Genomic DNA, 23,592 nt, shown 5'->3' with positions numbered 1-23,592 from the left:
ACTTTCTGAGGGGGCCGAGTTCTTCCTCCTCCTCGCCAGGGTGACGGATGGTGCAGAGGGCTGCAGAGGAAGTAAACCCCAGCTCGGCCCAGGACAGGGGGGAGCTGCACATTTTTGCATTTTACTCTGGTTTTTCCGGGAGCTGGGTTGGGTCACGTGGGCTCTCCTCTCTGTGAGGCTCTGCCTGAGCTCCCCTCCTGCTGGCTCTGCTCTGTGCCTATTAGCTGTGGTGTCTCTGCTCACTGCACATTGTGGGGGGCCCTGGCCGGGCCTGGGACACCCAACCGTCCCTCCTGCCCTGCTCACCGTGCGATGTGGGTGCACTTTACTCAAATAGCCACTGATTGTAAATGTCCTCTCTCCTGTCCCTCTCCACGGTGTTCCATCCTTGCCATCTACAAGGCATCAACAACTCCCCATCCTGCTTTTTAGAAGAATCCATTTTTCTTCAGCTTTCTCATCTTGTCTTGGCAGAAGCTGAAAAGAACATTTCTTTTGCCTTGAAAATCAGAGATGGATTTTTCCTAAAGTTTTTCCCTAGCCCCAGTTAGGATCTCGGTTACATCAAGGAGCAGCTCATTCTCCCAAGGAAAGTGCCACCCAGGGGGCCTTTTGGTTCCTGGGCATTTTAAATTTATAACGAGGAAGGCGGGGGTCGGGCCAGGTGACGTGGACCCACTAAGCAGAAGCTCAGGCCATGTCACCTGCCTATATCCTCCAGGGCCATGCTAGGTACCGTCCCACCTTCAGCCCCTCTATTTTTAGAATTCTTTGTCACAATCCAAACCCCTTACGTCTGTATGCCTTCAAATGATTACCAGTATTCTCTAGAAGTGGTTCAAGAAGGAAAAATTACCTAACAAAATACAGTTGACTCTTGAACACCACGGAGTATGAACAGTGCTGGTCACTTAAACCTGGAGTTTAATTTTTTTTTGCTTTTTAGGGCCACATCCGTGGCACATGGAGGTTCCCAGGCTAGGGGTCTAATCGGAGCTACAGCTGCCGGCCTACATCACAGCCACAGCAATGCCAGATCCAAGCCACGTCTGCGATGTACACCACAGCTCACAGCAACGCCGGATTCTTAACCCACTGAGAGAGGCCAGGGATTGAACCCGTATCCTCATGGTTCCCAGTCGGATTCATTTCAGCTGCACCATGATGGGAACTCCTAAACGTGAACTTTTAAAAATAAATATAGTACTGTCTTTATGATCAGAGTTGAAGGAATCTGTGGTGGTCCTGGAATGTATGCCCTGGATACCAAGGACATGACTACACAGGTAGGGGAAACCTGATGCCAGGTAACGGAAATCCTCAAAAACTGCCTGGTCCCAGAAAGCCCCTAAGAAGGCAGCTGAGGAGTTCCCATCGTGGTGCAGTGGTTAATAAATCCGACTAGGAATCATGAGGTTGTGGGTTCGGTCCCTGCCCTTGCTCAGTGGGTTAACGATCCGGCATTGCCATGAGCTGTGGTGTAGGTTGCAGATGCAGCTCGGATCCTGCGTTGCTGTGGCTCTGGCGTAGGCCCGTGGCTACAGCTCCGATTTGACCCCTAGCCTGGGAACCTCCATATGCCACAGAAGCGGCCCAAAGAAATAGCAAAAAGACCAAAAAAAAAAAAAAAAAAAAAAAAAAGGAGGCAGCTGAGAGTGGAAGGCAAAATGAGAGACACACTTGGGAGACAGGTTCTGTTTCTGTAGCTATTTGTAAGGGGCTATTATGATGGTGCTGGAAATTAGGCATCTCTAAAAAACAAATACGAACCTACACCTAATTTGGGTGCTGGCTGATAACACACCAAGATAAATACCATCTAGACCTGACATCTATACTGCTGCTAATACTTTCTCTGGCATTAGAAAAATTAAGTAGTCAGCATTCCCGATTTAAGAATTCTGCACCTTCAGATTCAACCAACCATGGATGGAAGATTTGGGGGTAAAAAAAAATCCAGAAAGTTCCAAAGAGAAAAACTTGAATTTTCCACATGCTGGCAACTATGCATAGCATTTACATTATATTAGGTATTATAAGTAACCTAGAGATGACTTAAAATACCTGAGAGGATATTTGTAGGTTCTAATGCAAATACTGCAATGTTTTATAGAAGGGACTTGAGTATCCTTGGATTTTGGTTTTAGAACCAACACCCAGCCCCCACCACCATGGATACCGAAGGAAGACTCTAAATGATTTTCAATATCATTACTAGTTAAGAGAATCAAAGTAAAACATTAAATTTTTTTTTTTCTGCCAAGAGATTGGCTGAATTAAAAAAAAAATGTACATTAGCAAGTTTTAGCAAGGGTGTGGAGGAAGAGGCCCTCACACACTGGCTGGATCATGTACCAAGGGCTATTTGACATTTGAAACATGGTTAGGCTTTTTTTTTTGGCCGGATCCACAGCATATGGAAGTTCCCAGGCTAGGGGTCGAACTGGAGCTGCAGCTGCTGGCCTACACCACAGTCACAGCAATGCCAGTGTGCAAACTACACCGCAGCTTGTGGCAAAGCCAGATCCTTAACCCACTGAGCCAGGCCAGGGAATGAACCCAAATCCTCATGGATACTAGTCAAGCTCATTACTGCCGAGCCAGAGTGGGAACTCCCTAGCCAGCACATTTTTTAGCCAGCACATTTTACTTCTCAGAATTGGTCCTACAGATACAACCACTGTGGAAAGCAGTATGGAGATTCCTCAGAAAACTAAACATAGAACTACCATCTGATCCAGCAATCCCACTGCTGGGCATCTATCCAGAGAAAACCACGACTTGCAAAGACACATGTACTCCAATGTTCACTGCAGCACTATTTACAATAGCCAAGACATGGAAACAACCTAAATGTCCATCGACAGAGGAGTGGATCCAGAAGAGGTGGTACCTATACACAATGGAATGTTACTCAGCCATCAAAAAGAACGAAATACCAGCATTTTTAGCAACATGGATGGACCTAGAAACTATCATGCTAAGTGAAGTCAGCCATACAATGAGATAACAACATCAAATGCTTTCACTGACATGTGGAATCTGAAAAAAGGACAGATGGAACTTCTTTGCAGAACAGATGCTGACTCACAGACATTGAAAAACTTATGGTCTCCAGTGGAGACAGTTTGGGGGTGGGGGGGATATGCTTGGGCTGTGGGATGGAAATCCTGTGAAATCAGATTGTTATATCATTATACAACTACAGATGTGATAAATTCATTTGAGTAATAAAAAAAAAAGGCAAAAAAAAAAAAAAAAAGAATTGGTCCCACAGAAACTATAGGAGGAGAACAGGTGGAAGGACAAGGTTGGTAGCTGCAACAATGTTCTGAGAGTAAAAAACTGGATACAAACATCCAGCAAGAGGCAGCTGTTTAAATATATGATGGACTGTCATCCAATGGAAGACTGGGCACTAATGAAAAGAATGACACAGGTGGAAAGGGATCTAAAAATGCAATACTAAGGGGCAAAAGCAAGTTTCAGAGAGGCTACACAACAAGACCCTCGCTGGGTTAAAATGAGATGGAGTCACAATTTTAAAGATGCCTTGTTTTGGTCTACAGACTACACACCTTCCTCCTTCTCCCGGGACCTACCCCTTCTCTCCACCCAGGTGGCTCCTGTGGGAACTGCTGTGACCATGGATGACTGGGTCAGCACTTGAGCCCAGCTGGACCAGTTGTCCCTTCCCAGGATTTTCTTACTTGACACCAGTGAAACGAGTTAGCCTCATATACTAACACAGGTGGCTTAACCAGGCGTACATTGGTTTTTGGTCACCTGGGGAATGGCCTGCAGCAGCAAGGAGGTAAAAAGCCATGTGCACAGGCCAGGTGTGGCCTGGTCTGGCCTGGCTGCACTCTGGTGCCTGGTTCTGCTGCTGCTCGGGCTCAATGTAGCTCTCTGCCTTCTGCCTGCACACACGACTCTCGTAGGGGAGACCCCAAATCCTTCCACCAAGATCTCTTTTCAAGCTATTTGAATATGTTTCAGTCACTGGCAACCAAGGGTCTAGGTAATAAAAAAAAATGGACAATTAAAACTGTAGAGATATATCATAGCAGCACTATTTACAAAGCCAAAACATGGAAGCAACTTAAAAGTCCATGGACAGATGGATGAATGGATAAAAAAAGATATATATACAATGGAAAATTACTCAGCCATAAAAAGAATGAAATAATGCCATTTGCTGCAACATGAATGGACCTAGAGATGATCATATCGGTCAGAGAAAGACGAATTGTCATTTATGTAGAATAAAAAAAGGATGCAAATAAAATTATTTACAAAACAAAGAGACTCAAAATCAGAAAACAAACTGCTTATCGAAGGGAAATGGGGGCGAGAGACAGGGGTAAATTAGGAGTTTAGGATCCACAGTACTATATAAAAAATAAACAAGGACCTATTGTATAGCACAGAGAACTATATTCAATATCTCATATTAATTTAAAATAGAAAAGAATCTGAAGAAGTGGTGTGTGTGAGTGCGTATAAAATTGAACCACTTTGCTATACACCTAAAACATTGTAAATCAACTATACATCAGTAACAGGAAACCTGTGGGGATCTATTCCAAATTGTTTGCGGTGCCTTTTCCAGGGAGGGTCCTAGCATGCAGAATTTTATGTAATGCTTGGATTTAAATTGTTTAAAATTAATTCCCGTCGTGGCTCAGTGGTTAACGAATCTGACTAGCATCCATGAGGACACAGGTTCAATCCCTGGCCTCGCTGAGCGGGTTAAGGATCTGGCGTTGCCATGAGCTGTAGTGTAGGTTGCAGATGTGGTGCGAATCCTGTGTGGCTGTGGCTGTGGCATCGGCTGGCAGCTACAGCTCTGATTCGACCCTTAGCCTGGGAACCTCCATATGCCCTGGGTGTGGACCTAAAAAAAAGCAAAAACAAAAAACAAAACCAACCAAAAAACTCCATGCCAGTTGGCCACAGTGGGAGGGAAGGGGGTATACAGAGCCACCTAGCCCTCTGAGTTCCAGCTCAGAAAGCTTGTCTTTCCTCCTTCCACCATCGTGACATGGGAGAATGCCTGAGGAGAACGGCGAGATTTACAAACAAAGTTAAACATTCTAATTATGAAAGTGTCTGCTGCTTTGGGACTTTTTCTTCTGAGCCACAAGGAACACAAGCAGTCTGGCTGTATCAGCTCCCAGGAACGTGTGTCGCCACATGAATGCCTGGTGTGTGGTTTCTCCGCACCCTTTGCGACCTGCTCTGGTCGGGGTGGGTGTGTAAAAGGGAATTTTTAAAGAGAGTTGAGTGAAATCAGAGCTACCGGCCTCTGTACTTTGATGAGAGGATCCATTCAAGATGGAATTCAGTTCTAGGGCTGTTCTTTAGTGAGGTCATCTATGTTCTGAGTTCGTCTCCATTGACAGAAAATATACTGCCTACACTTCAGCTTCTCTACGACGACTTTCTCAAAAATCAGAGCTCATCCATACATTAAAATACGTCTAAGAAACAGTCACAGCCAGGGTTCCCACTAAATAGCTGGCTCTAATTCTGTCCCTGATTTAGGTTAAAACAACGAAATTATTTTTTGCGGGGGGTGGGGGGGGTGGGGGGAGGTGAGAGCCAAAGATGTGTTAACACACCCCTTACAAGCTACTGAAACAGCACATGATTTCCCGTCAACCCGGTTCTCATGCTCACTAATTCCACAGAATGATACCACTGATAACATGAGAACTGCATTTCTATTCTAAATGAACGTGGAAATTACAGATTATACGCATCTGGAAAAGTCATTAGGAAGGGCATCTGCTTTCTGTGTTTAAACAGAAGAATCTGGTTTGAAGACAAAAATAAATGATAATCTATGCTTCCCTGAGTAAGACAATTGGTGCTGGAGTCCAAAGGAAATCTGTCCCCTGTGTCTGTGGGCACCTGGCCAAGTGTGGTACTGGGAATGTCCCCTTTCCTGGGACACTGGGTCCAAGACAGATACATGGAAGCACTTAGGCAGATGGCTCGGTGCTGCTGGTGGGGAAGACACATGGCAGCACTAAGTTTCTTTCGGGTACTGGAAAACATCAGTGTCTCTCCTTTTGCTTTTGAGATTCAGTCTCCCCTTAAGTGGCTTTGGTTAGTTGATCTGAAAGCAGACACTGTTTTTGATTTTTGTTTTGTTTGCTTTTGTCTTCTTAGGCCTGAACCCTCGGCATATGGAGATTCCCAGGCTAGGGGTCCAGTCAGAGCTGCCAACCTACGCCACAGCCACAGCAACGCCAGATCTGAGCCGCGTGTGCAACCTCCACCATAGCTCACAGCAACGCCTGATCCTTAACCTGGAAGTGAGGCAAGTGATCAAACCTGCATCCCTGATGGATGCTAGTCAGGTTTGTTTCTGCTGCACCACAATGGGAACTCCTTGTTTGTTTTTAATCATAAGATCTACTCTGGCATAGTGAAAACACTAAAACTCACGGTGCTAAAGTCTTGGACTCAAGTTTTGACTTCCCTCTTATCTAGGAGCCATGTGACATTATTTAGGCAAGTCACTCAAACACTTCTGAGTCCAAGTTGTCTTGCCTGTAAAAATAGGGTAAGCTACCCTTCCTGTCTTTTGTGATCTGGTTACTACAGAAGAATCTCTAACAAAGTACTTTCTAAACTGAGAACTGGGATATAAAGAGAAGGCAATTCCATTTGCAACAACGTAGATGGACCTAGATAGAGACTGTCATATGAGTAAAGTAATTCAGATAGAGAAGGACAAATATCATGTATGTGGAATCTAAAATATGATACGGATGACCTTATTTACAAGACAGAAACAGACTCACAGATATTGAAAACAAACTTATGGTTACCGAAGGGGAAGGAGAAGGAACAAATGAGGAGTTTGGGATTAGCAGATACAACCATACACAAAATAAACAACAAGGTCCAACTGGAGAGCACTGGGAACTCTACTCAATATTCTAAAATAACCTAGATGGGAAAAGAATTTTTTTTTTTAAACAACTGTCACTTTATTTATTTCATGTCTTTTGTCCTTTTAGGCCGCACCCTTGGCATATGGAGGTTCCCAGGCTAGGGGTCCAATCGGAGCTGTAGCCACCGGCCTATGCCAGAGCCACAGCAACGTGGGATCCGAGCCGCGTCTGCGACCTACACCACAGCTCATGGCAACACCAGATCCTTAACCCACTGAGCAAGGCCAGAGATCAAACCCGCAACCTCATGGTTCCTAGTCGGATTCCTTAACCACTGAGCCACGATGGGAACTCCGGAAAAGAATTTGTTATTTTTGTTTTCTGTCTGCACTCATGGCATATGGAAGTTCCCAGGCCAGGGATGGAATCAGAGCTGGGGCTGTGACCTATGCCACAGCTGCAGCAACGCCAGATCCTTCACCCACTGTGCTGGGCCAGGAATTGAACCAGTGCCTCCAGAGACATAAGGTGGACCATTAACCCACAGTGGGAACTCCAGGAAAAGAATGTAAATAAGAATAGATACATGTATATGTACAGCTGAATCACTTTGCTGTACACCTGAGCTAACACAACATCGTAAATCAATTATACGAACCTAAAATAAAAATTGATAAAAAAAAATGCTGGCTGGTATATGCAGGATGCTTAAACGACAGTCATACTGTATAGCACAAGCAACTATATTCAATATTCCGTGATAAACCATAACGAAAAAGAATATGAAAAAGACTGTGTGTATCACTATGCGATACAGCAGAAACTAATACAACACTGTAACTCAATTTTTTTTTTTAAAGGAAGGCATTCATGTTTTTATGGGCTTTGGTGGCAAGAAATGAGATGATCATTAGAAAAGGTTTCCTTCTGACCTTCCACCTACATCCAAAAGAATCCAATGGCTTCAGAAAAGTATGCTGAGCAAGGGGTTCACTGCTTTGCTCTCCATCTTTTTCAAGTACCCACTTCAGTTTTCTAGATTCACAGATACTGAACTTGAACCCAGGTTCGTGATTAAGTGCCTGCTAAGCCCACACTATGATTATGACATCACTCTTTAAGGCAAAGAGATGGGAAAAGGGAAGGCTGTTACCTGAGAAGAGCTTACCAAGACAGAAGCACAGAGGAAGGGAGAGAATGGAGCCTGCGAATAAATGGGAGGCGGTCTGGTCCCGGGTGCTGAAGGATCATTTACCGCAATGGGTTTTTGCCACCACAAATACTTCTTAAAAATCAAGGACTATAAAGAAATGGAGGGGGAATTCCCATTGTAGCTCAGCGGAAATGAACCCAACTAGTATCCATGAGGACACGGGTTTGATCCGTGGCCGGGAACAGTGCGTTAAGGATCCGGTGTTGCCATGAGCTGTGGTGTAGGTCACAGACATGGCTCTGATCCTGCATGTCTGTGGCTGTGGCGTAGGCTGGCAGGTGCAGCTCCAATTTGACCGCCTCCCTGGGAACTTCCACATGCGGCCCTAAAAAACCAAAAAAGCAAAAAGAGAAAGAAATGAAGGGCAGAACAGAATAGGGGAAAGAGCACTGGACAGAAAGGTAGGTTTGGCTTCCACTTCCTCCAGCAAATCACCACTTCTCTCTGGGCGGCTTTTCGTGCACTGGCACGTGGTCATCTCGGCTCTCCGTTCTGGTTCCCTGACTCTGGCAGGGAGCAGACTGCAAGTTGGGGGAGAATTCTGCTCTTCCCCAAGCCTCACAACCCTCGAGAGCTGGGCACCGCACTTCACGCGAGCAGACTACAGCTTGTGGCGGAAAGGCTGAGAGTTACCTGGTGTGACTGTTGGAGGACAGGCTCTCCCAGGGCTGCACACTGCAGCCAGCCATGGCAAAGGCCCCTCCGCAGCTGCCATCCAGCTTCATGAGCAGGGCTTTGGCGGCATTCTCGGCTGTCTTCCGGCAGTCGTGAGCTCGTTTGAGCATCTGAGTGATGTTCTCATCCCCTGATTGGTCTCCTAGATCACAGAGAAGCCAATGGGTTCATCAGTAGTGGTCTAGGTAAGTGAGTCTGGATAATCAGTACCCAGTTAGTCAGGGGAGAGGTGGAGAGGAGCCAGCTATGGGCACCAAGGAAGAGAGCTGAGTCCTGGACCTGGCTCTGCCACCCAGGAATGGCAGTGAGGAAGGCATATCTCAGCTCTGGGCTCCACAGTGTTCATGGACAAAGGAAGGTCTGGGCAATGTGATCTCTGTGGTCTGTTTCCAGCTTTAACCTGCTATGATTTTCTAACCCCTCAGGCTCCTGTCTGCTCCTCGTGCCCAGGCACAAGTCTGCTAGGTGGCTCTTCTCCCCGAGTTGGCACTTCTTCTTGAGCAAGGTCAGGGAAGAAATGAGGCCAAACTGCACACCTCTGCTGCTTTTTTTCTTTCTGTCTCTTTAGGGCCGCACTTGGGGCATATAGAGGTTCCCAGGCTAGGGGATGAATCTGAGCTATATGTGCCGGCCTATGCCACAGCCACAGCCATGCAGGATCTGAGCCGTGTCTGCAAACTACACCACAGCTCTTGGCAACACTGGATCTATAACCCACTGAGTGAGGCCAGGGATCAAACTTGTGTCCTCACGGATACTAGCCAGATGCCTTTCCACTGAGCCACGACGGGAACTCCATGCTGCTTTGCTTAGAGCTCCATGGAGGCATGAGACATAGAACTCATGGTTAAAATGAGGACTTGAGATTGGCTCTGGTGTTCTGCACTGATGCTATCCCTGCCCTTTCTCTCTGAGCTTGGTCATGGCTGCAGGTGAGCTCAGGTGCCTCCAGGAGCCAGGTGACTGGGTTGGAGCAAGGCACCAGGAGTGGTGGCCACCAGCACAGAGCTAGGCAATAAATACCCTGCCTGAGAGAGTCACATTCCTGTTGTGTTTTTTGTTTGTTTGTTTGTTTGTTTTTATTATTTTTTTCTTTATAGGGCCGTACCTGGGGCACATGGAAGTTCCCAGGCTAGGGTTTGAGTTGCAGCCGCAGCTATCAGCCCATGCCACGGCCACAGCAATGCAGGATCTGGACTGTGTCTACAACCTACAATTACTACAGCCCATGGCAATTCCGAATCCTTAAACCACTGAAGGAGGCCAGGGATCGAACCCACAAACAACCTCATGGACACCAGCTGGGTTTGTTTCTGCTGAGCCATGGTGGGAACTCCCCTGTTGTGTTTTTACAAACCCAGCTGGCTGAATAAGTCCCTGGTCTTCCAAATATTTATAACTGAAATCTTATACCAAAGCCTAAGATACACAAGTGGTGAGTACACAAGAGGTTGAAGTGGGCAGGGGTAGCTCAGCTTTCCCAGCCTCCAAGCCCATCCCTGAGGCCCAGAGAAACTCCTCCAGCTTCAAAGGCACTTTGGACAACCACTGGTCTAAATCGTCTAGATGAACGTCGTAATGAATGCCTATCCTGCCAACAAGAAACAAAGGAAAAAGCTACCGTAACTGACACGTACAACGAGAGCTTGCTGTGCAATCACGTGGCATCTTAAGGCCGAGCGACAGGTCAGCTGACATTGCGAGCATCATGGAAGACTGATACTTAATGGGGAGCTGCTACAAAGTCAGCCATCGCCCCACTTTACAGAGGGTGGGGCGGAAGGAGACTGAGATTCCCTGGACCTCCCTCTGGCCATTCCTCTGACAACTTCATGTGTTTCTTTTCCTTCCACAAAGAAGATATTTCACAGCTGTCTCACCAACTGACTCCTCTCTGAATTCTGAAGAGGCGTATTACTGATGGCCTCGTTTTATAAATAGAGCCATGAGCTACCCAAGATCACGTTAATACGAGGCATTTTAGTATTGATTTTAAATATTTAAATTGCAGATTTATTTAAGTCCTTTCAGCTTCTACCAAGTAACTGTGCTGAGTAGGTACAAGCCTCTTTCCTAATAAGTACCTTTCGAGGATGGAACCATTTAAGACATTCCTCTGATACAAACTGGAAATACGATGATTGATTTTTTTCCTTGAATTGATGGTTTTCCTTAATACCTATATCAAGAAAAAAAAAATCTGACAGCAGGCCAAGATCATTTTAGGATCTGTTTAATAGGAGGAATAAAGTTTTATGGTTTGGTTCAAAGACCCTGAAAAATGAGGTTCCTAATGGAAATGCTGGCAGAGTTTCTGCTTCTGGGCTGGGATGATAATACTATTAGGAAAAAAAAAACCCCAGAAGCCCCAAAGCGGGGAGCAGAGGATGGTCACCCATACAAATGGAAAGCTGCTTCCTCGCGGGATGACTTGGCTATGAAGCAGGAAATTAATACCCCAGGACGCTTCCTTTCCTTCAGATGTGCTTTAGATTCCTGCCCAAGTCAAAACTGACGGAGGAAAAAAGAGATGCGTGCTGAGTGCAAAAGCCAGCGCCCAGGCAGGGAGGGAGGAGCCGGTAAGGAGGACGGCGGGATGTACTGGGGAGGTTCCCTGATGGTGAATTTCTTTGCAAGCTGTGTCCTGGAAGCACTAGCCCTAGTGGGGGCTCAGCGTGCGCAGAGAAAAGCCAATCCATGACGGCTCCCGGCCTGCCCACGGTGCCCACCCTGCCGGACTCTGGAGTGGAGTGGTCTGGTCACTTTAGTTTTTGGTTGACCTGCCAACAGCTTCTCCGGAGAAGCTGCCGTTCCCAAGAGCAGGCTGAGGGAGTGTACCAGCCTCAGCACCGGAGGTGGCAACCTTTGTCCCTTGCTCTCTCTTTCCTCCCAGGCCCTATTTCTATTTCTTTCTTTGTGTGTGTGTGTGTGTGTGTGTGTGTGTGTGTGTGTGTGTGTGCGCGTGTGTGCGCGCCTGCCTTTTTAGGGCCGCACCCAAGGCACAGGCATGTGGAGGTTCCCAGGCTAGGGGACTGAATCGGAGCTACAGCTGGCGGCCACAGCCACAGCCACAGCCACACGGGATCCGAGCCGAGATCGCTCATGGCAATGCTGGATCCTTAACCCACTGGGCGAGGCCAGGGATTGAACCTGTGTCCTCATGGATGCCAGTCAGATGCGTTTTTGCTGAGCCATGACAGGAACTCCCCAGGCCCTCTTTCTACTGCCGTCCTCCTCACATTCTCTCAAGGCCCAGAGCCAGTCACGGGGGAACTTTTAGCAAATGATGGTAACCAGGATGCCGTGTTTGGGTCCTTTTCAGTTCATACCCCTTCCAGTTACTCAGCACGGAGGGACGGAAGTGGGGACAGTGCAGATGTGGAGGGACAAATCATGCCAACGGGATGCATGACCCGATCTGGGAGAAGGGGCAGGGAGGCGGCGTGGCCGCAGACACCCCGCTGGGCCACAGGGCTGCTCATGTGGTCAGTGCTGGCTGAGGCTGACAGGAGCAAGGTGGCAAACCTGCCTTTGCACTGCCACGACACCTGAAGACCAGGCAGGGGAAATGCATGCTCCCAACTACCCAAAGGCACAAACCTGGAGAAGAAGCACATCCAGTGCAAGTAGGCAGATAAGGCAAAGGCCTTGCAGGCAGCAAGGGGATCCACAACAGCCAGAGTTACAGAGAGGCTGTGGGAAAGCCAGTCCCTTTCACCACGAACCTGGGCCCCCGCTCCATCTGGTTCTACTGTCAGCGCAGCAGAGTGTGTTGCCCGAGAGGGCTGGTTTGTTTTAACTTGTCTGTAATTCTGTTTCCACTCCAGTTCTTGCTGCTCTCAACATAAACAATTTACTCACTCGGTCACGAGGAAAAAAATGAAAAAACATACTTGACAAGCACATTTCATGCTGTCAGGAGGCATTCCAGTGCCAACAGCCGAGGTGGGGGCAGGGGAGCCAAAGAGGCATGGGGACAAGGAGGAAGAGGATGGAGGCACCCTGGCCACACTTACCAGGAGATGACCCCACACCGGCTGCCCGGAACTGCCCCAGGATGAGGCTCTGCTCACTCTCTGCCAGCGCCAGGAGGAGTTCGTAGGCTTCGATGCACTGCTCACTGAAACAGAAGCACACAGCAGCCTCAACCCGGGCAGAGGATGGTACACCATCCATGTCAGCAGGGAAATACCTGCAAATACTCCCACCGCCAGGGGCTTGCTCTGCTATGTGGTCCCCTCCCCTGCCTGTTTTTTGTTTTTTGTTTTTCCTTTTGTGGGCTGCACCTGGGGCCTATGAAGGTTCCCAGGCTAGGGGTCCAATTGGAGCTGTAGCTGCCCACCTATGCCACGGCCACAGCAACTCGAGATCCAAGCTGCATCTGCGACCTACACCATAGGTCATGGCAATGCCGGATCCTTAACCCACTGAGCAAGGCCAGGGATCAAACCAGAGTTCTCATGGATACTAGTCAGGTTCATTAACCACTGAGCCATCACGGGAACTCAGGTTTTTTTTTAAACTTTAAACTGATATCTAGACAAATACAAGAGAAGAAATAATGAGTTTTTCTGTGGTGCAGTGGATTACGGATCCAGTGTTGTCAGTGCAGCAGCTTGGGTCACTGCCGTGGTGTGGGTACGATCCTTGGCCCAGAACTCCCACACGTGGCAGATGCGGCCCAAAAAAAAAAGATAGGAATAAAGATGAGAGAACTTAAGTCTGTTGCCTCCTTGACAATCAGGTAAAAGAGGAAAGTGACATGCCCTTGGTAGCCAGCCTCCAAGATGCTCCCACCCACCTTGATCTCTACACACAGGTACCCACAGCCTTGCAAAATCCCTTTCCATACTGTTCCAGGGCTGGTTGATGTGACTGACACAATAGGGCAGAAGTGATGGGATGTTAACCCAAGATTAGGTTATTAAAAACCATAGTGGTTGCCATCTTGGCCTCTCTCTCCTCTTCGCTTTTCCTCATGGATCCTCATCCTCAGAGGAGGCCAGCTACCAAGTCTTGAAGACTCTTGAGTGGCCCCATGGAGAGGTCCATGTGGTTAGGAACCAAGGCGCCCAGCCAACAGCCCATGAAGGACTGAGGTCTCAAGAGCATCCTCAAAGCAGATGTGCCAGCCCCAGTTAAGGTTTTAGCGGATGCAGCTCTGGCTGAGAGCTTGACCAGATCCTCCTAAGAGACCTTGAGCCAGAACCACCTCGACGAATCACTCCCAGATTCCCAGAAACTATGAAACTGTACATGGATACACAGTAAGAGGCAATCCATATAGCATCCTAGAAAGGGGACGATTTTGACCTAGCCCTGCCTATTCAATAAGTACAGGTGGATATCTAAATAAAAAAGAATTTAAGTTAAATAAAATGAAAACTTCAGTTCTTCTGTTGCCATAACCATATTTCATGTTTAATAGCCGTGTGTGGCCAGCAGTTACCATACTGGACAGCGCAGACAGAGACCAGTTCCATCATCACAGGAAGTCCTTTTAGATGTTTGTAAAACTGTCTCATGAAACATTCACAAAATCTCTGACAAGAGTTTGACTTCAGATTTCTAAGAGGAAGAAAATTAGTCTCTCTTTGGGGATACCAGGTAGAAGATCAACGGGTGACCTCTTGAAAGCCATTGCTGCCGTGACCACAAATGGACCCATGTCGGGTACCCAACTCATCTTGGACACATGACTGTAGGAGTAAAATTTCCCCCAAGCAAAGAACTGATTAGCATCTCCAAGGTGAGCAGTAAATGCTTTACACAACATTTAGTCAATAGACTATTTTTGATGGTCTGCACTTCCAAATTCCTTTACTGAGAGATAAGGAAAGGGCTCAATGACTGGCTCTGGGTGCTGGCAGCTCCTCCTTTCAAGGGCAGTCTGTCTTTCTGGTTAGAGACGCTGGGACACTGCTTCATCTTTCCAGCTGAAAGACAGACCATGTGTAGAACAGCCTGTCTCAAGAGCTGTCACTGACAATGAACTGTATGTTTCCGTGTGTCTGTAAACTAGCAGGACTGCTCTCTAGCTTTGGTCTCTTATATTTTGGCTTGATATTGTTTTTTGAAGAAGCAATGCTTCTTAAAACAATATTGAGTTTTTTAGAGGATGCCAAGAGTAAGATCTAGTCACTACTCTGGGACTTGGGTAAATATGCCTAAGTGGTGATACTAATAAAATAAATCTATGAAAACAATGCTAGAGCATTGTTTTGTAGCTATTAAACAAGCAGTACTTTAAAAATAGATACATTCCAAAGCTGATGAGGCTGAAAAACAAATGAATCATACTCATGTAAACCAGTTTGTTTTTATGGGAAAAAAACGGGCAGCATGCCTGAAGATCCATGAAAGTATTTATATCCTTTGACCTATAATTCCTGCTTCGGGGATTTCATCTCGAGGAAAATACAAGAAAGAAGCCTTGTGTATTGAATTATTCACCATTGAATTATTTTCAATATCAAGAGTCTGCAAAAGTCAAAATGTCTTTTAGAGAAATGAGTAATAAAATAAGACCACATAAACGTGATGTAGGAGATACAGCCAGTCAAAATAAATGGAGACTTCCAGGGAACATTACATAATTAGAACAAATTGAAGGAAGGGAATGCACTAGATTAATAGCAATGGAAAATATATACGCATACAAATAAAACCTGGAAAGAACAGGACGTGAACCTGGAACACAAGCATTGCTATTTTGAGTGAACTTACTTATGTGAAATCCCATTTAAGTTGACTATGCTAATAGAAACATACCTGATTACTAAATATCATACTCATTACCCTTATTTTCTTCATTGCTCTCAGGGTGCTAATTGATTTCCAGTATGTAGTGCACTAGCATTTGCTAGTCCAGCCCCCAGTAATGTTTTCTAAAAGCCTGTTTTTTACTTTTTGGCAGAAGCCTGCTATGGATGCATTTCTCAATTAAATGGGCTCCCCCCACAACCCGCCCCCCTTCCGCACCTGTACTGCAGGGCCAGCCTCAGTGCGGTGGCGTTGGATTCATATTTTCCCACCAGCATGCTCATCCGCTCAGCATTGCTTTTGCACTCTTCCAGGGTTATAGTCAGAAGGTCATTCTGGGATTTGAGGTGTTCGATACGGCTACAAGGGAAGGAAAATCACTTTCACAAATGGACACTAGGATTCCAATTCATCTGCCAAGATTTTTGTCATCTGCTCTAGATTCTGGCCAGAAATGCATGTTCAGATGGAAGCTTGTCAGATGTTGCAGCAAATGTTAACTGAGGAGAAGCAATAAAGGAGGAGACTAAGCTGAAGCATCACTAAATTCTGCGTGAAATTAGAAATACAAAATAACCCCTTTGGTTATTTCCCAACCAGCCACTGACAAGTCATTTGCCAGGTATGAGCTAGGCTCTTGGAGATACACCAAGGAAAGGAGCCAGTTGTGGGGCCTCAGGCCCTCATGAGAGTTATTCTGACTAGTATGTTCCATAGGGACAAGGACAAGAAGCAACACAGTAGTATCTACTGTTTGCTAAGCCCTTGTTCAACAATTCTTCCAATAGCTCTTTGAATTAAGTCTTTATTCCCATTTCTCAGAGAAAGGTTAATTCCTGGGATATGAATGAGGCAGTTTTTTTTTGGGGGGGGGCTGCTCCTGCAGTATACAAAAGTTCTGGGGCCAGGGACCAACCCTGCCACAGCAATGATGATGCCAGATCCTTAACCTGCTGAGCCACCAGGGAACTCTCTGAACCAGGCAGTTTGACTCCAGATCCTATACCCAACTGACTCACCACAGAGCAGAAGCAAACAATGAATCAGTGCGTGCACAAGACACTGCACCTGTGTGGGAACTGTGAACTGCGGTCAAAGCTCCTTCTAGCCCGGACAGTCCCCTAACTGCTAACTATTGCGAGGACAACTGGCGGGAGCTTTAAGTTTTATAGGGATCAGACGGTGTGGTCATTGCAGTGGCTCAGGTCACTGCTGTGGCATGGGTTCGATCCTTGGCCTCAGAACTTCCACAGGCAGCGGGTGTGGCCTAAGAAAAAGTTTTATAGGGATCAGAACTATACATTCAGGACAAATGAGTTTATGGCGAAGTCAGAAACAAATCAGAAAGACATAAGCTGGAGTTCCTGTCATGGTGCAGTGGTTAACGAATCCGATTCGGAACCATGAGGTTGCAGGTTCCATCCCTGGCCTTGCTCAGTGGGTTAACGATCTGGCGTTGCCGTGAGCTGTGGTGTGGGTCACAGACACGGCTCGGATTCCACGTTGCTGTGGCTGTGGCTGTGGCGTAGGTCAGTGGCTACAGCTCCGATTAGACCCCTAGCCTGGGAACCTCCATATGACGAGGGAGCGGCCCTAGAAAAGGCAAAAAGACAAAAAAAAAAAAAAAAAAAAAAAAAAGACATAAGCCTTCAGCCTCTCTGTTTTCTGCCCTGAGATACTGATGATTTCAATGTATCTGTTCTTTTCCTACTTAAAACCCTTTAACAACTTCTAGTGGCACTTAAAGAACGAACTTGGTCCATGGCCTCACATTTCACATCCCCCCCGCAAGCCCTGCCTATTCTCCCCCCTTATCTCATGCAACACCTCCTTTCACTCATTCTATTTCAGTTCCATTGGCATTTGGGCAGTTCCAACTTCATGCCAATCACTTCCTAGCCTTGAAACAGATAAGCTGGCCCCTAAGACTCTTCCTTGTTTGTCATATGGCCGTTTCTTCCTTCCCTGAACATCTCAATTTATATGTCCCCTTTCAGAGCTGCCTTTCCTGGCTCTCTACCTAAAATCAACCCTCCCTATTCTGTCACAGTGTCCAGTTGACTTGGAGCTCTCTTAGGCTCTTAGTTATTTGTTAGCTTTTTGCCTAGATCCCTTAAGAGAATATAAGCTCCGCGAAAGCAGGAATCTGGCCCACTGTGCTTTCCTTTGCATGCACACAGTCCAGCATATAGGAGGTGCTTCACACCTGCGTGTTAAATGAAGCAACAAATTTAGAGCAGGCTACCTCCGCCCCCCAAAGAAAGACCCCACAAGGTAAAGGTTGCAATTTTTTGGAGCATAATAGGATCTAGCTTTGAGATAGGTAGTTAATACAGACACCAAAACATACTGGTAGATGACTGATAAGCGCTTCCATGTTCTAGCAGTAGATGTGACAATACAGAAGAAAATGGACCAAGGTGGAAGGGCTGGGGTCAATGAGCTAGGCTATTTAATGGCTCTGGACTTGCGGCAAGTCACTCGACATCGAAGCCTTTTGTTTTCTCATTTGCGAAAGGGACTATTCTGCCTGCCCAAGTGCAAGATGAAGTGGTGGTCTGTGAGAGCCTTTTCTAAGCTGCTGAATTCCATGATAATGTGAGCTACCCACACCAAATAGTTCCTCCCTTTTTGGTTTCTCCTAGGTGCATGTAATTGAAGAGAAAGGAACCTCCCTCCAAATTCAGCCACAAAGCAGGCTTGTTAAATCCCAGATCCTCACTACAGAGAGGGCCCCTGAAGGCATCTGACTTCATTAAATTGCAAAGGGCATATCTGATTCAATTTTTAAGCACGCCCCAGCCTGGGATACTGAGAGGGCTCCTTCTTTACCGCTACAAGGTAATCATCAGGACTGTCACTCTTAAGTATTTTGGATTTAATAAGGAAACCATTTAATTTCACGATTTAAAATGACCTAGATTGCCACATTTCCTGAGTTTCTCAAGTGCTATATTAAACAGCTTCAAATCAGGGAGGACTAACAGGATAATTCAATTTATTCAGGTTTGCCATCCCCGAGGGGAACAGCATTAAGCCATGGTGGATGGGGCGTGGTAGCCACATTTCTTACTGGTTAGTTCATGAGCCTTTCCAACCCTTACTCTGCGCTCCCAACGCAGAATGGTAAGTCAGGGCAGCCACACCACACTGGGATGCTATTTCCCAGTCTCTTCTGTCACTGTGGAACCAATTCTGAGTCAGAGCAGTTACTGCGGTTTGGCCCTGGTCCTTCTTTACTTTTTTTTTTTTTTTCATGATTCTCTTTCATGCTGGAATGGCACACAAGCCAGTCTTTGTCAAGAGGCAGAAGGACAAACTCAAACTACCTCCGTCATGAGATTTGAGAGGAACCCGTCAAACTGGCTATGTGATATGATTACTCTTAGTTAGACCTGCTTAGAAAATCAGACCTATGTCGAATAGGATACAGGGATGGAGGGATAGGAGCATGTGCCAAAAGCAGAAGTAAAATCAGGCAACCCTCTGTCAGAGCAGGCAGGGTTAGATCAGCATGCCCGGTCCATCCCAGGAACGCCTGGATCCAGTTGCTTTGCTGGCTCCTGGCAGCCCCAGGCAGCCCTGGGATGCTGACTCCACATTCCAGAGCTGCCCTCTGTGGTTCTTGGCAGCTCAGGCCTGCATGCCTGCTGGCTATCTTGCCATCCTGACCTACTTATCATTCTATAGGGATGACTCTCAGAACTTGCTCCATAATTTTCTAGGGCCAGTGCACAATGAAAAGGTGGGGCCCCTGGTTCATACATGATAAAGATTTTAAAAGCATGAGAAAAGAGTCATAAAGCAATTGCGGGGTCCTTCTAAGCACAAGGCCCTGTGCATTTGATGACAGGTCACACAATAGCCATGAAGCCGGCCCTGGCTATTGTCAGCCCTCCTGTGATGAACAGGATGGCGGAAGCTCCCCACCCACCAGCCTGGCAGCATCACTCCATGTTGTAATCCTTAAGCCAAGCTGAACTGACCCTTGGGAAGGCAAAGGAGTCCTCTCCGCGCGCCCCGCCCCCCCCAGCACCACCACCCAATTACAAAGGGTTTCTCCTTACCTGTTCAACCGTTCCGTTTCCACCTCAAACTCTCTAATTTTGCTTTCCGAGATGGCAGATCCATGGGAGTAGAGTGTCTGGAAGATCTCTTGGATGTTGGAGCAGTCCTGAAGAGAGTGGGCCAGGTGCTCTGCCACGCTGCTGGATACCTGTACAGGTGAGTATTAATCCCCCTGTGCACAGTGTCACTTCAAGGACTCTGGGCCCAGGGTTGCATGTACAACAAGGTAAAGCTGATGCTCCTTGAGGATCAGGCACCAGGAGAGAGCCACCCGATCTTTGTGAGTTCTCATGCAAAAAGTTAACTGCTATGAAAGCAGTACACAAAAACGGGACAAAATACAGCTGCAACCTACAGGCGCATGCTGCTGGGAAGCAGGCATGGGGGACGTGGCGTCTTTAGAGTCTGAAAGTTTTGAATATTCGACAGAGTCTGGACTCCCCTCCCCCTTCCCAATCCCCCTGCCAGCCCTGGCCGTCTCTGGACGCTGTATCCATAATTTGGCTCTGGCACTAAATCCAGGTGCACACACTTTTTGTCCAGTGCATATTCTAACTTAGGGCTTTAAATGTGCTGCTCAGAGTTCCCGTTGTGGAGCAGTGGAAAGAAATCCAACTAGGAACCATGACGTTGTGGGTTCGATTCCTGGCCTCACTCAGTGGGTTAAGGATCCAGCGTTGCCGTGAGCTATGGTGTAGGTTGCAGATGCAGCTCAGATCCCGAGTTGCTATGGCTGTGGTGTGGGCCGGCAGCTGCAGCTCCGATTAGACACCTAGCTTGGGAACTTCCATATGCCACAAGCGCAGCCCTAAAGAGACATCCCCCCCCCCCAAAAAAAAAGTGCTGTTCAGATTTTACCCACCCCTGTGGATCAAGCAGCTGGATATCCCAGCTTCACCCCAAATCCTCAAAGACATCCCCAGGAAAGTGAACCCACTCCCTTTTCACCGTGTTACAGCTCACAGCCCCAGGAGGTCCGAGGCTCTACAAATGAAAACTCTAGAACTGAGCTGGAAGGTTCTGGTCTGTCACTGCACTGGCCACGCTTCAAAGGCAGCGACGGTCCTCACTGGACAGCACATTCCCTTTCAAGTTCTTTTAGAGCTTCCTGACTCACTTGGTCTCTGGGGAAGCAGGGTGATATAAAGCAGACATCTCAAGACTTTCATCCACATGGCCTTTAGAAACTAGACCTAAATCATTTCTTTCTGAATGGTTTTAATAGAGGGGAAAAAAAATCTCCCTTAAAGCTGAAGAAGTAATTCACCACATGCAAACCACTGTACATTTTAGTCTGATCCTCTGGAAGGAGATCAGGGTTGATTTATTTATTTACTTTTTTGTCTTTTGTCCTTTTAGGGCTGCACCTGTGGCATATGGAGGTTCCCAGGCTAGGGGTCTAATTGGAGCTGTAGTCACCGACCTACGCCAGAGCCACAGCAACTCCAGATGCGAGCCGCGTCTGTGACCTATACCACACAGCTCACGACAACGCTGCCAGATCCTTAACCCACTGAGCGAGGTCAGGGATTGAACCCGCAACCTCATGGTTCCTAGTCAGATTCGGTTCTGTTGCGCCACAACAGGAACTCCGGGTCTGATTTATTATTATAATTAACTAGTTTACTAAAGATGAACCCTGGACATTCTTCTTTCAGGGATGAGCAGCTCTCCTGGCTACTTTCCTGCCTTGAGCACACTCACCCCTATGCTGCTGATTTCAGAGCCCAGGACAGGCCGATCTGACGACGAAGATTCGGACCTGGTCTTTGACAGCTTCACCCTCTCGGCAATCTTAACAAACAAAACAGAGACTTATCAATAAAAATCCTCAATATGTCACTCCCCATATAAACTGTTGAGATTGTGTTTACACAAAGCTATTCTTTAACTGTGGCATCTAAATGGATTAATTAATTCTGCAAAATAACTCACTTGTCTCATTTTTCTACCATCTGCTTAACCCAGGGTTTTTCGATCTCAGCCCTGGTGACATTTCAGATGGGACATTGTTACAGGGGGCTGTTCCATGCACTGTAGGATGTTTGGCTTCTGGCTGTAAGATGCCATTGGCACTCAAAAAGCATCATCAAAAAAGGTATCCAATATACTGCCAAGTATTCCTTGGGGGACGAAAGTCACTTATGGTTGAGAATCACATTTTGACTTCATAGTTGAGATGGTTGAGAACCAACCTTCTTATAGGGGCTGCTAGGGCTACTGGGAAGAGAGCACGGATCATTGGCGCAGTCTCTCGGGGGCAGACTTAACATAGAATCAGGGGGGCTGCGGCCGAGATTGGACGGGCTACATTGCACAGCTGCCATGGCCTGCCCAGCATAATCTATTTTTCTGCCGGCAGAGCTGTCAGCCCTGTGAGTGGGGAGATCATTGCTTCATTACTCAGGGTCCCCTCCTCAGCTGAACCTTGATCCTCGAGAGCAACTCTCCATCCACCCCTTAGCATTGTAGAACCTGACAAAACATCTCACTTCTCCACAACGACCTGTCAGCTGTGACATGCTCCAGCCGGCTGATGAATGAGAGCTGGCGTCCAGATTGCAGCCGAGAGAAACTTAAAACTATTAGGGGGTTATCTCTCCCTGCAGCTCCAGCACAGCAGGCCTGTGAGGGCCCCCAGGAAGCCCCTGGGGGCCTGGCTAAGTTAACTGCACACGGCCCGGTGGCCATGCTACACGGAGCCTGATGCTTCCAGATAACAGAAGGTGCTCCCACCACCCCGGGAGCTCACCTTGGCAATGGGAATGTCATTGCTGCTGCTGCTCGTGCTCAGCTCTCCGGTGCTCGGGTTAACGGGGCGGTTGGCCGAAGTGAGGCGGCCAGGGCTGGAGGGGCCTGTGGCCTGCACGCTCTGTAGTCGAGTTTGAAGCTCTCGAACCTGAAATAACAATGCCTTCAGACCAAAGAGCAAAAGAGCCAGGTGGGCAGAGGGCAGAGCTTTCATAAGAAATCAGCTTCCTGAAGTTCCCGTTGTGGCCCAGTGGTTAATGAATCCGATGAGGAACCATGAGGTTGCAGGTTTGATCCCTGGCCTCACTCAGTGGGTTAAGGATCTGGCATTGCCATGAACTCTGGTGTAGGTCGAAGATGTGGCTCAGATCTGGCATTGCTGTGGCTGGGGCGTAGGCCTGCGGCTACAGCTCCAATTAAATCCCTAGCCTGGGACCCTCCATGTGCCGCAGGTGCAGCTCTAGAAAAGGCAAAAAAAAAAAAAAAAAAAAAAATCAGCTTCCTGAAAAAAGCTAAGTTGGTTGAGTCCACATAAGAGGTACCACTGTTCTTAACTCAACCTGCAGAGGCTGGCCAGTATGGGTCCTTCGTAAGTACGAGGAGAATATGTTTCTAAGGCACTGGAAGCTTCCAGCAGAAGTAGAACGACCATCTTAAAGGGAAGTTATTCTTCAGCCTCATGTCTCTGATGCTGTCCTGGGGATAAGAGGCAGAACCTAGGATGAGATCTGCACTGTCGTGGAGCTCAGGGCAGAGGGAGTTTCAACACCAGCTCACGTTCTTGCTACAAGAATCTAGAAGGCGCAGGAAGCAGAGAAGGGGAAGAAGTCCTTGGGGGACTGTCTTTGAGGAGGGTCTCACAGGCGAACAAGGTTGCAAAGGAGAGGATTAAGGGGCTGGCTTTGGTGGTGGTGGTGGGTTGGGGGGGACAGCTCGGAAGACACGCTTTGTCTGAAGAACTGCAAGTTATTCAGTACGAATCGTGGAGGATAGAGACCTGTCCTGGGTAGGAGGTGAGGCTAAGGTAATGAGACAGAGATGGTACCCACAGAATCTCCTGCAAGGGACTTCAAGACAGGATTAGCCTGGGGACCGTGGGAAGGAATGTCTAAATAGCCCTTCAGTATAAACACGCACAGGGCCTTCTCAATGACACTAAGGACACACATTTACCTGCACAGAATTTCAGTGTCCAAATCCTGCTTCTCTATGATT

At 47.3% G+C, this 23,592-nt stretch overlaps 1 protein-coding gene across 3 annotated transcripts in view; it reads right to left on the bottom strand.

The window, feature by feature from the left end:
* Positions 1-23,592, bottom strand: part of MCC (mutated in colorectal cancers) — a 462,268-nt gene that overhangs the window by 45,772 nt on the left and 392,904 nt on the right. For all 3 annotated transcript variants that reach the window (XM_021084624.1, XM_021084625.1, XM_021084626.1), the window contains 6 exons: positions 22,379-22,525; positions 21,331-21,420; positions 19,626-19,774; positions 15,778-15,918; positions 12,813-12,916; positions 8,755-8,938 (listed from right to left, as the gene is read on the bottom strand). In XM_021084624.1, the coding sequence (XP_020940283.1) occupies positions 8,755-8,938; positions 12,813-12,916; positions 15,778-15,918; positions 19,626-19,774; positions 21,331-21,420; positions 22,379-22,525 (815 nt within the window). The remainder of the gene's footprint in view (positions 1-8,754; positions 8,939-12,812; positions 12,917-15,777; positions 15,919-19,625; positions 19,775-21,330; positions 21,421-22,378; positions 22,526-23,592) is intronic.

Source organism: Sus scrofa, chromosome 2, assembly GCF_000003025.6.
Source record: "Sus scrofa isolate TJ Tabasco breed Duroc chromosome 2, Sscrofa11.1, whole genome shotgun sequence".
Taxonomy (NCBI): domain Eukaryota; kingdom Metazoa; phylum Chordata; class Mammalia; order Artiodactyla; family Suidae; genus Sus; species Sus scrofa.
Note: the sequence above shows the minus strand (reverse complement) of the source record. Positions and strands in the feature narration are given on the sequence as shown.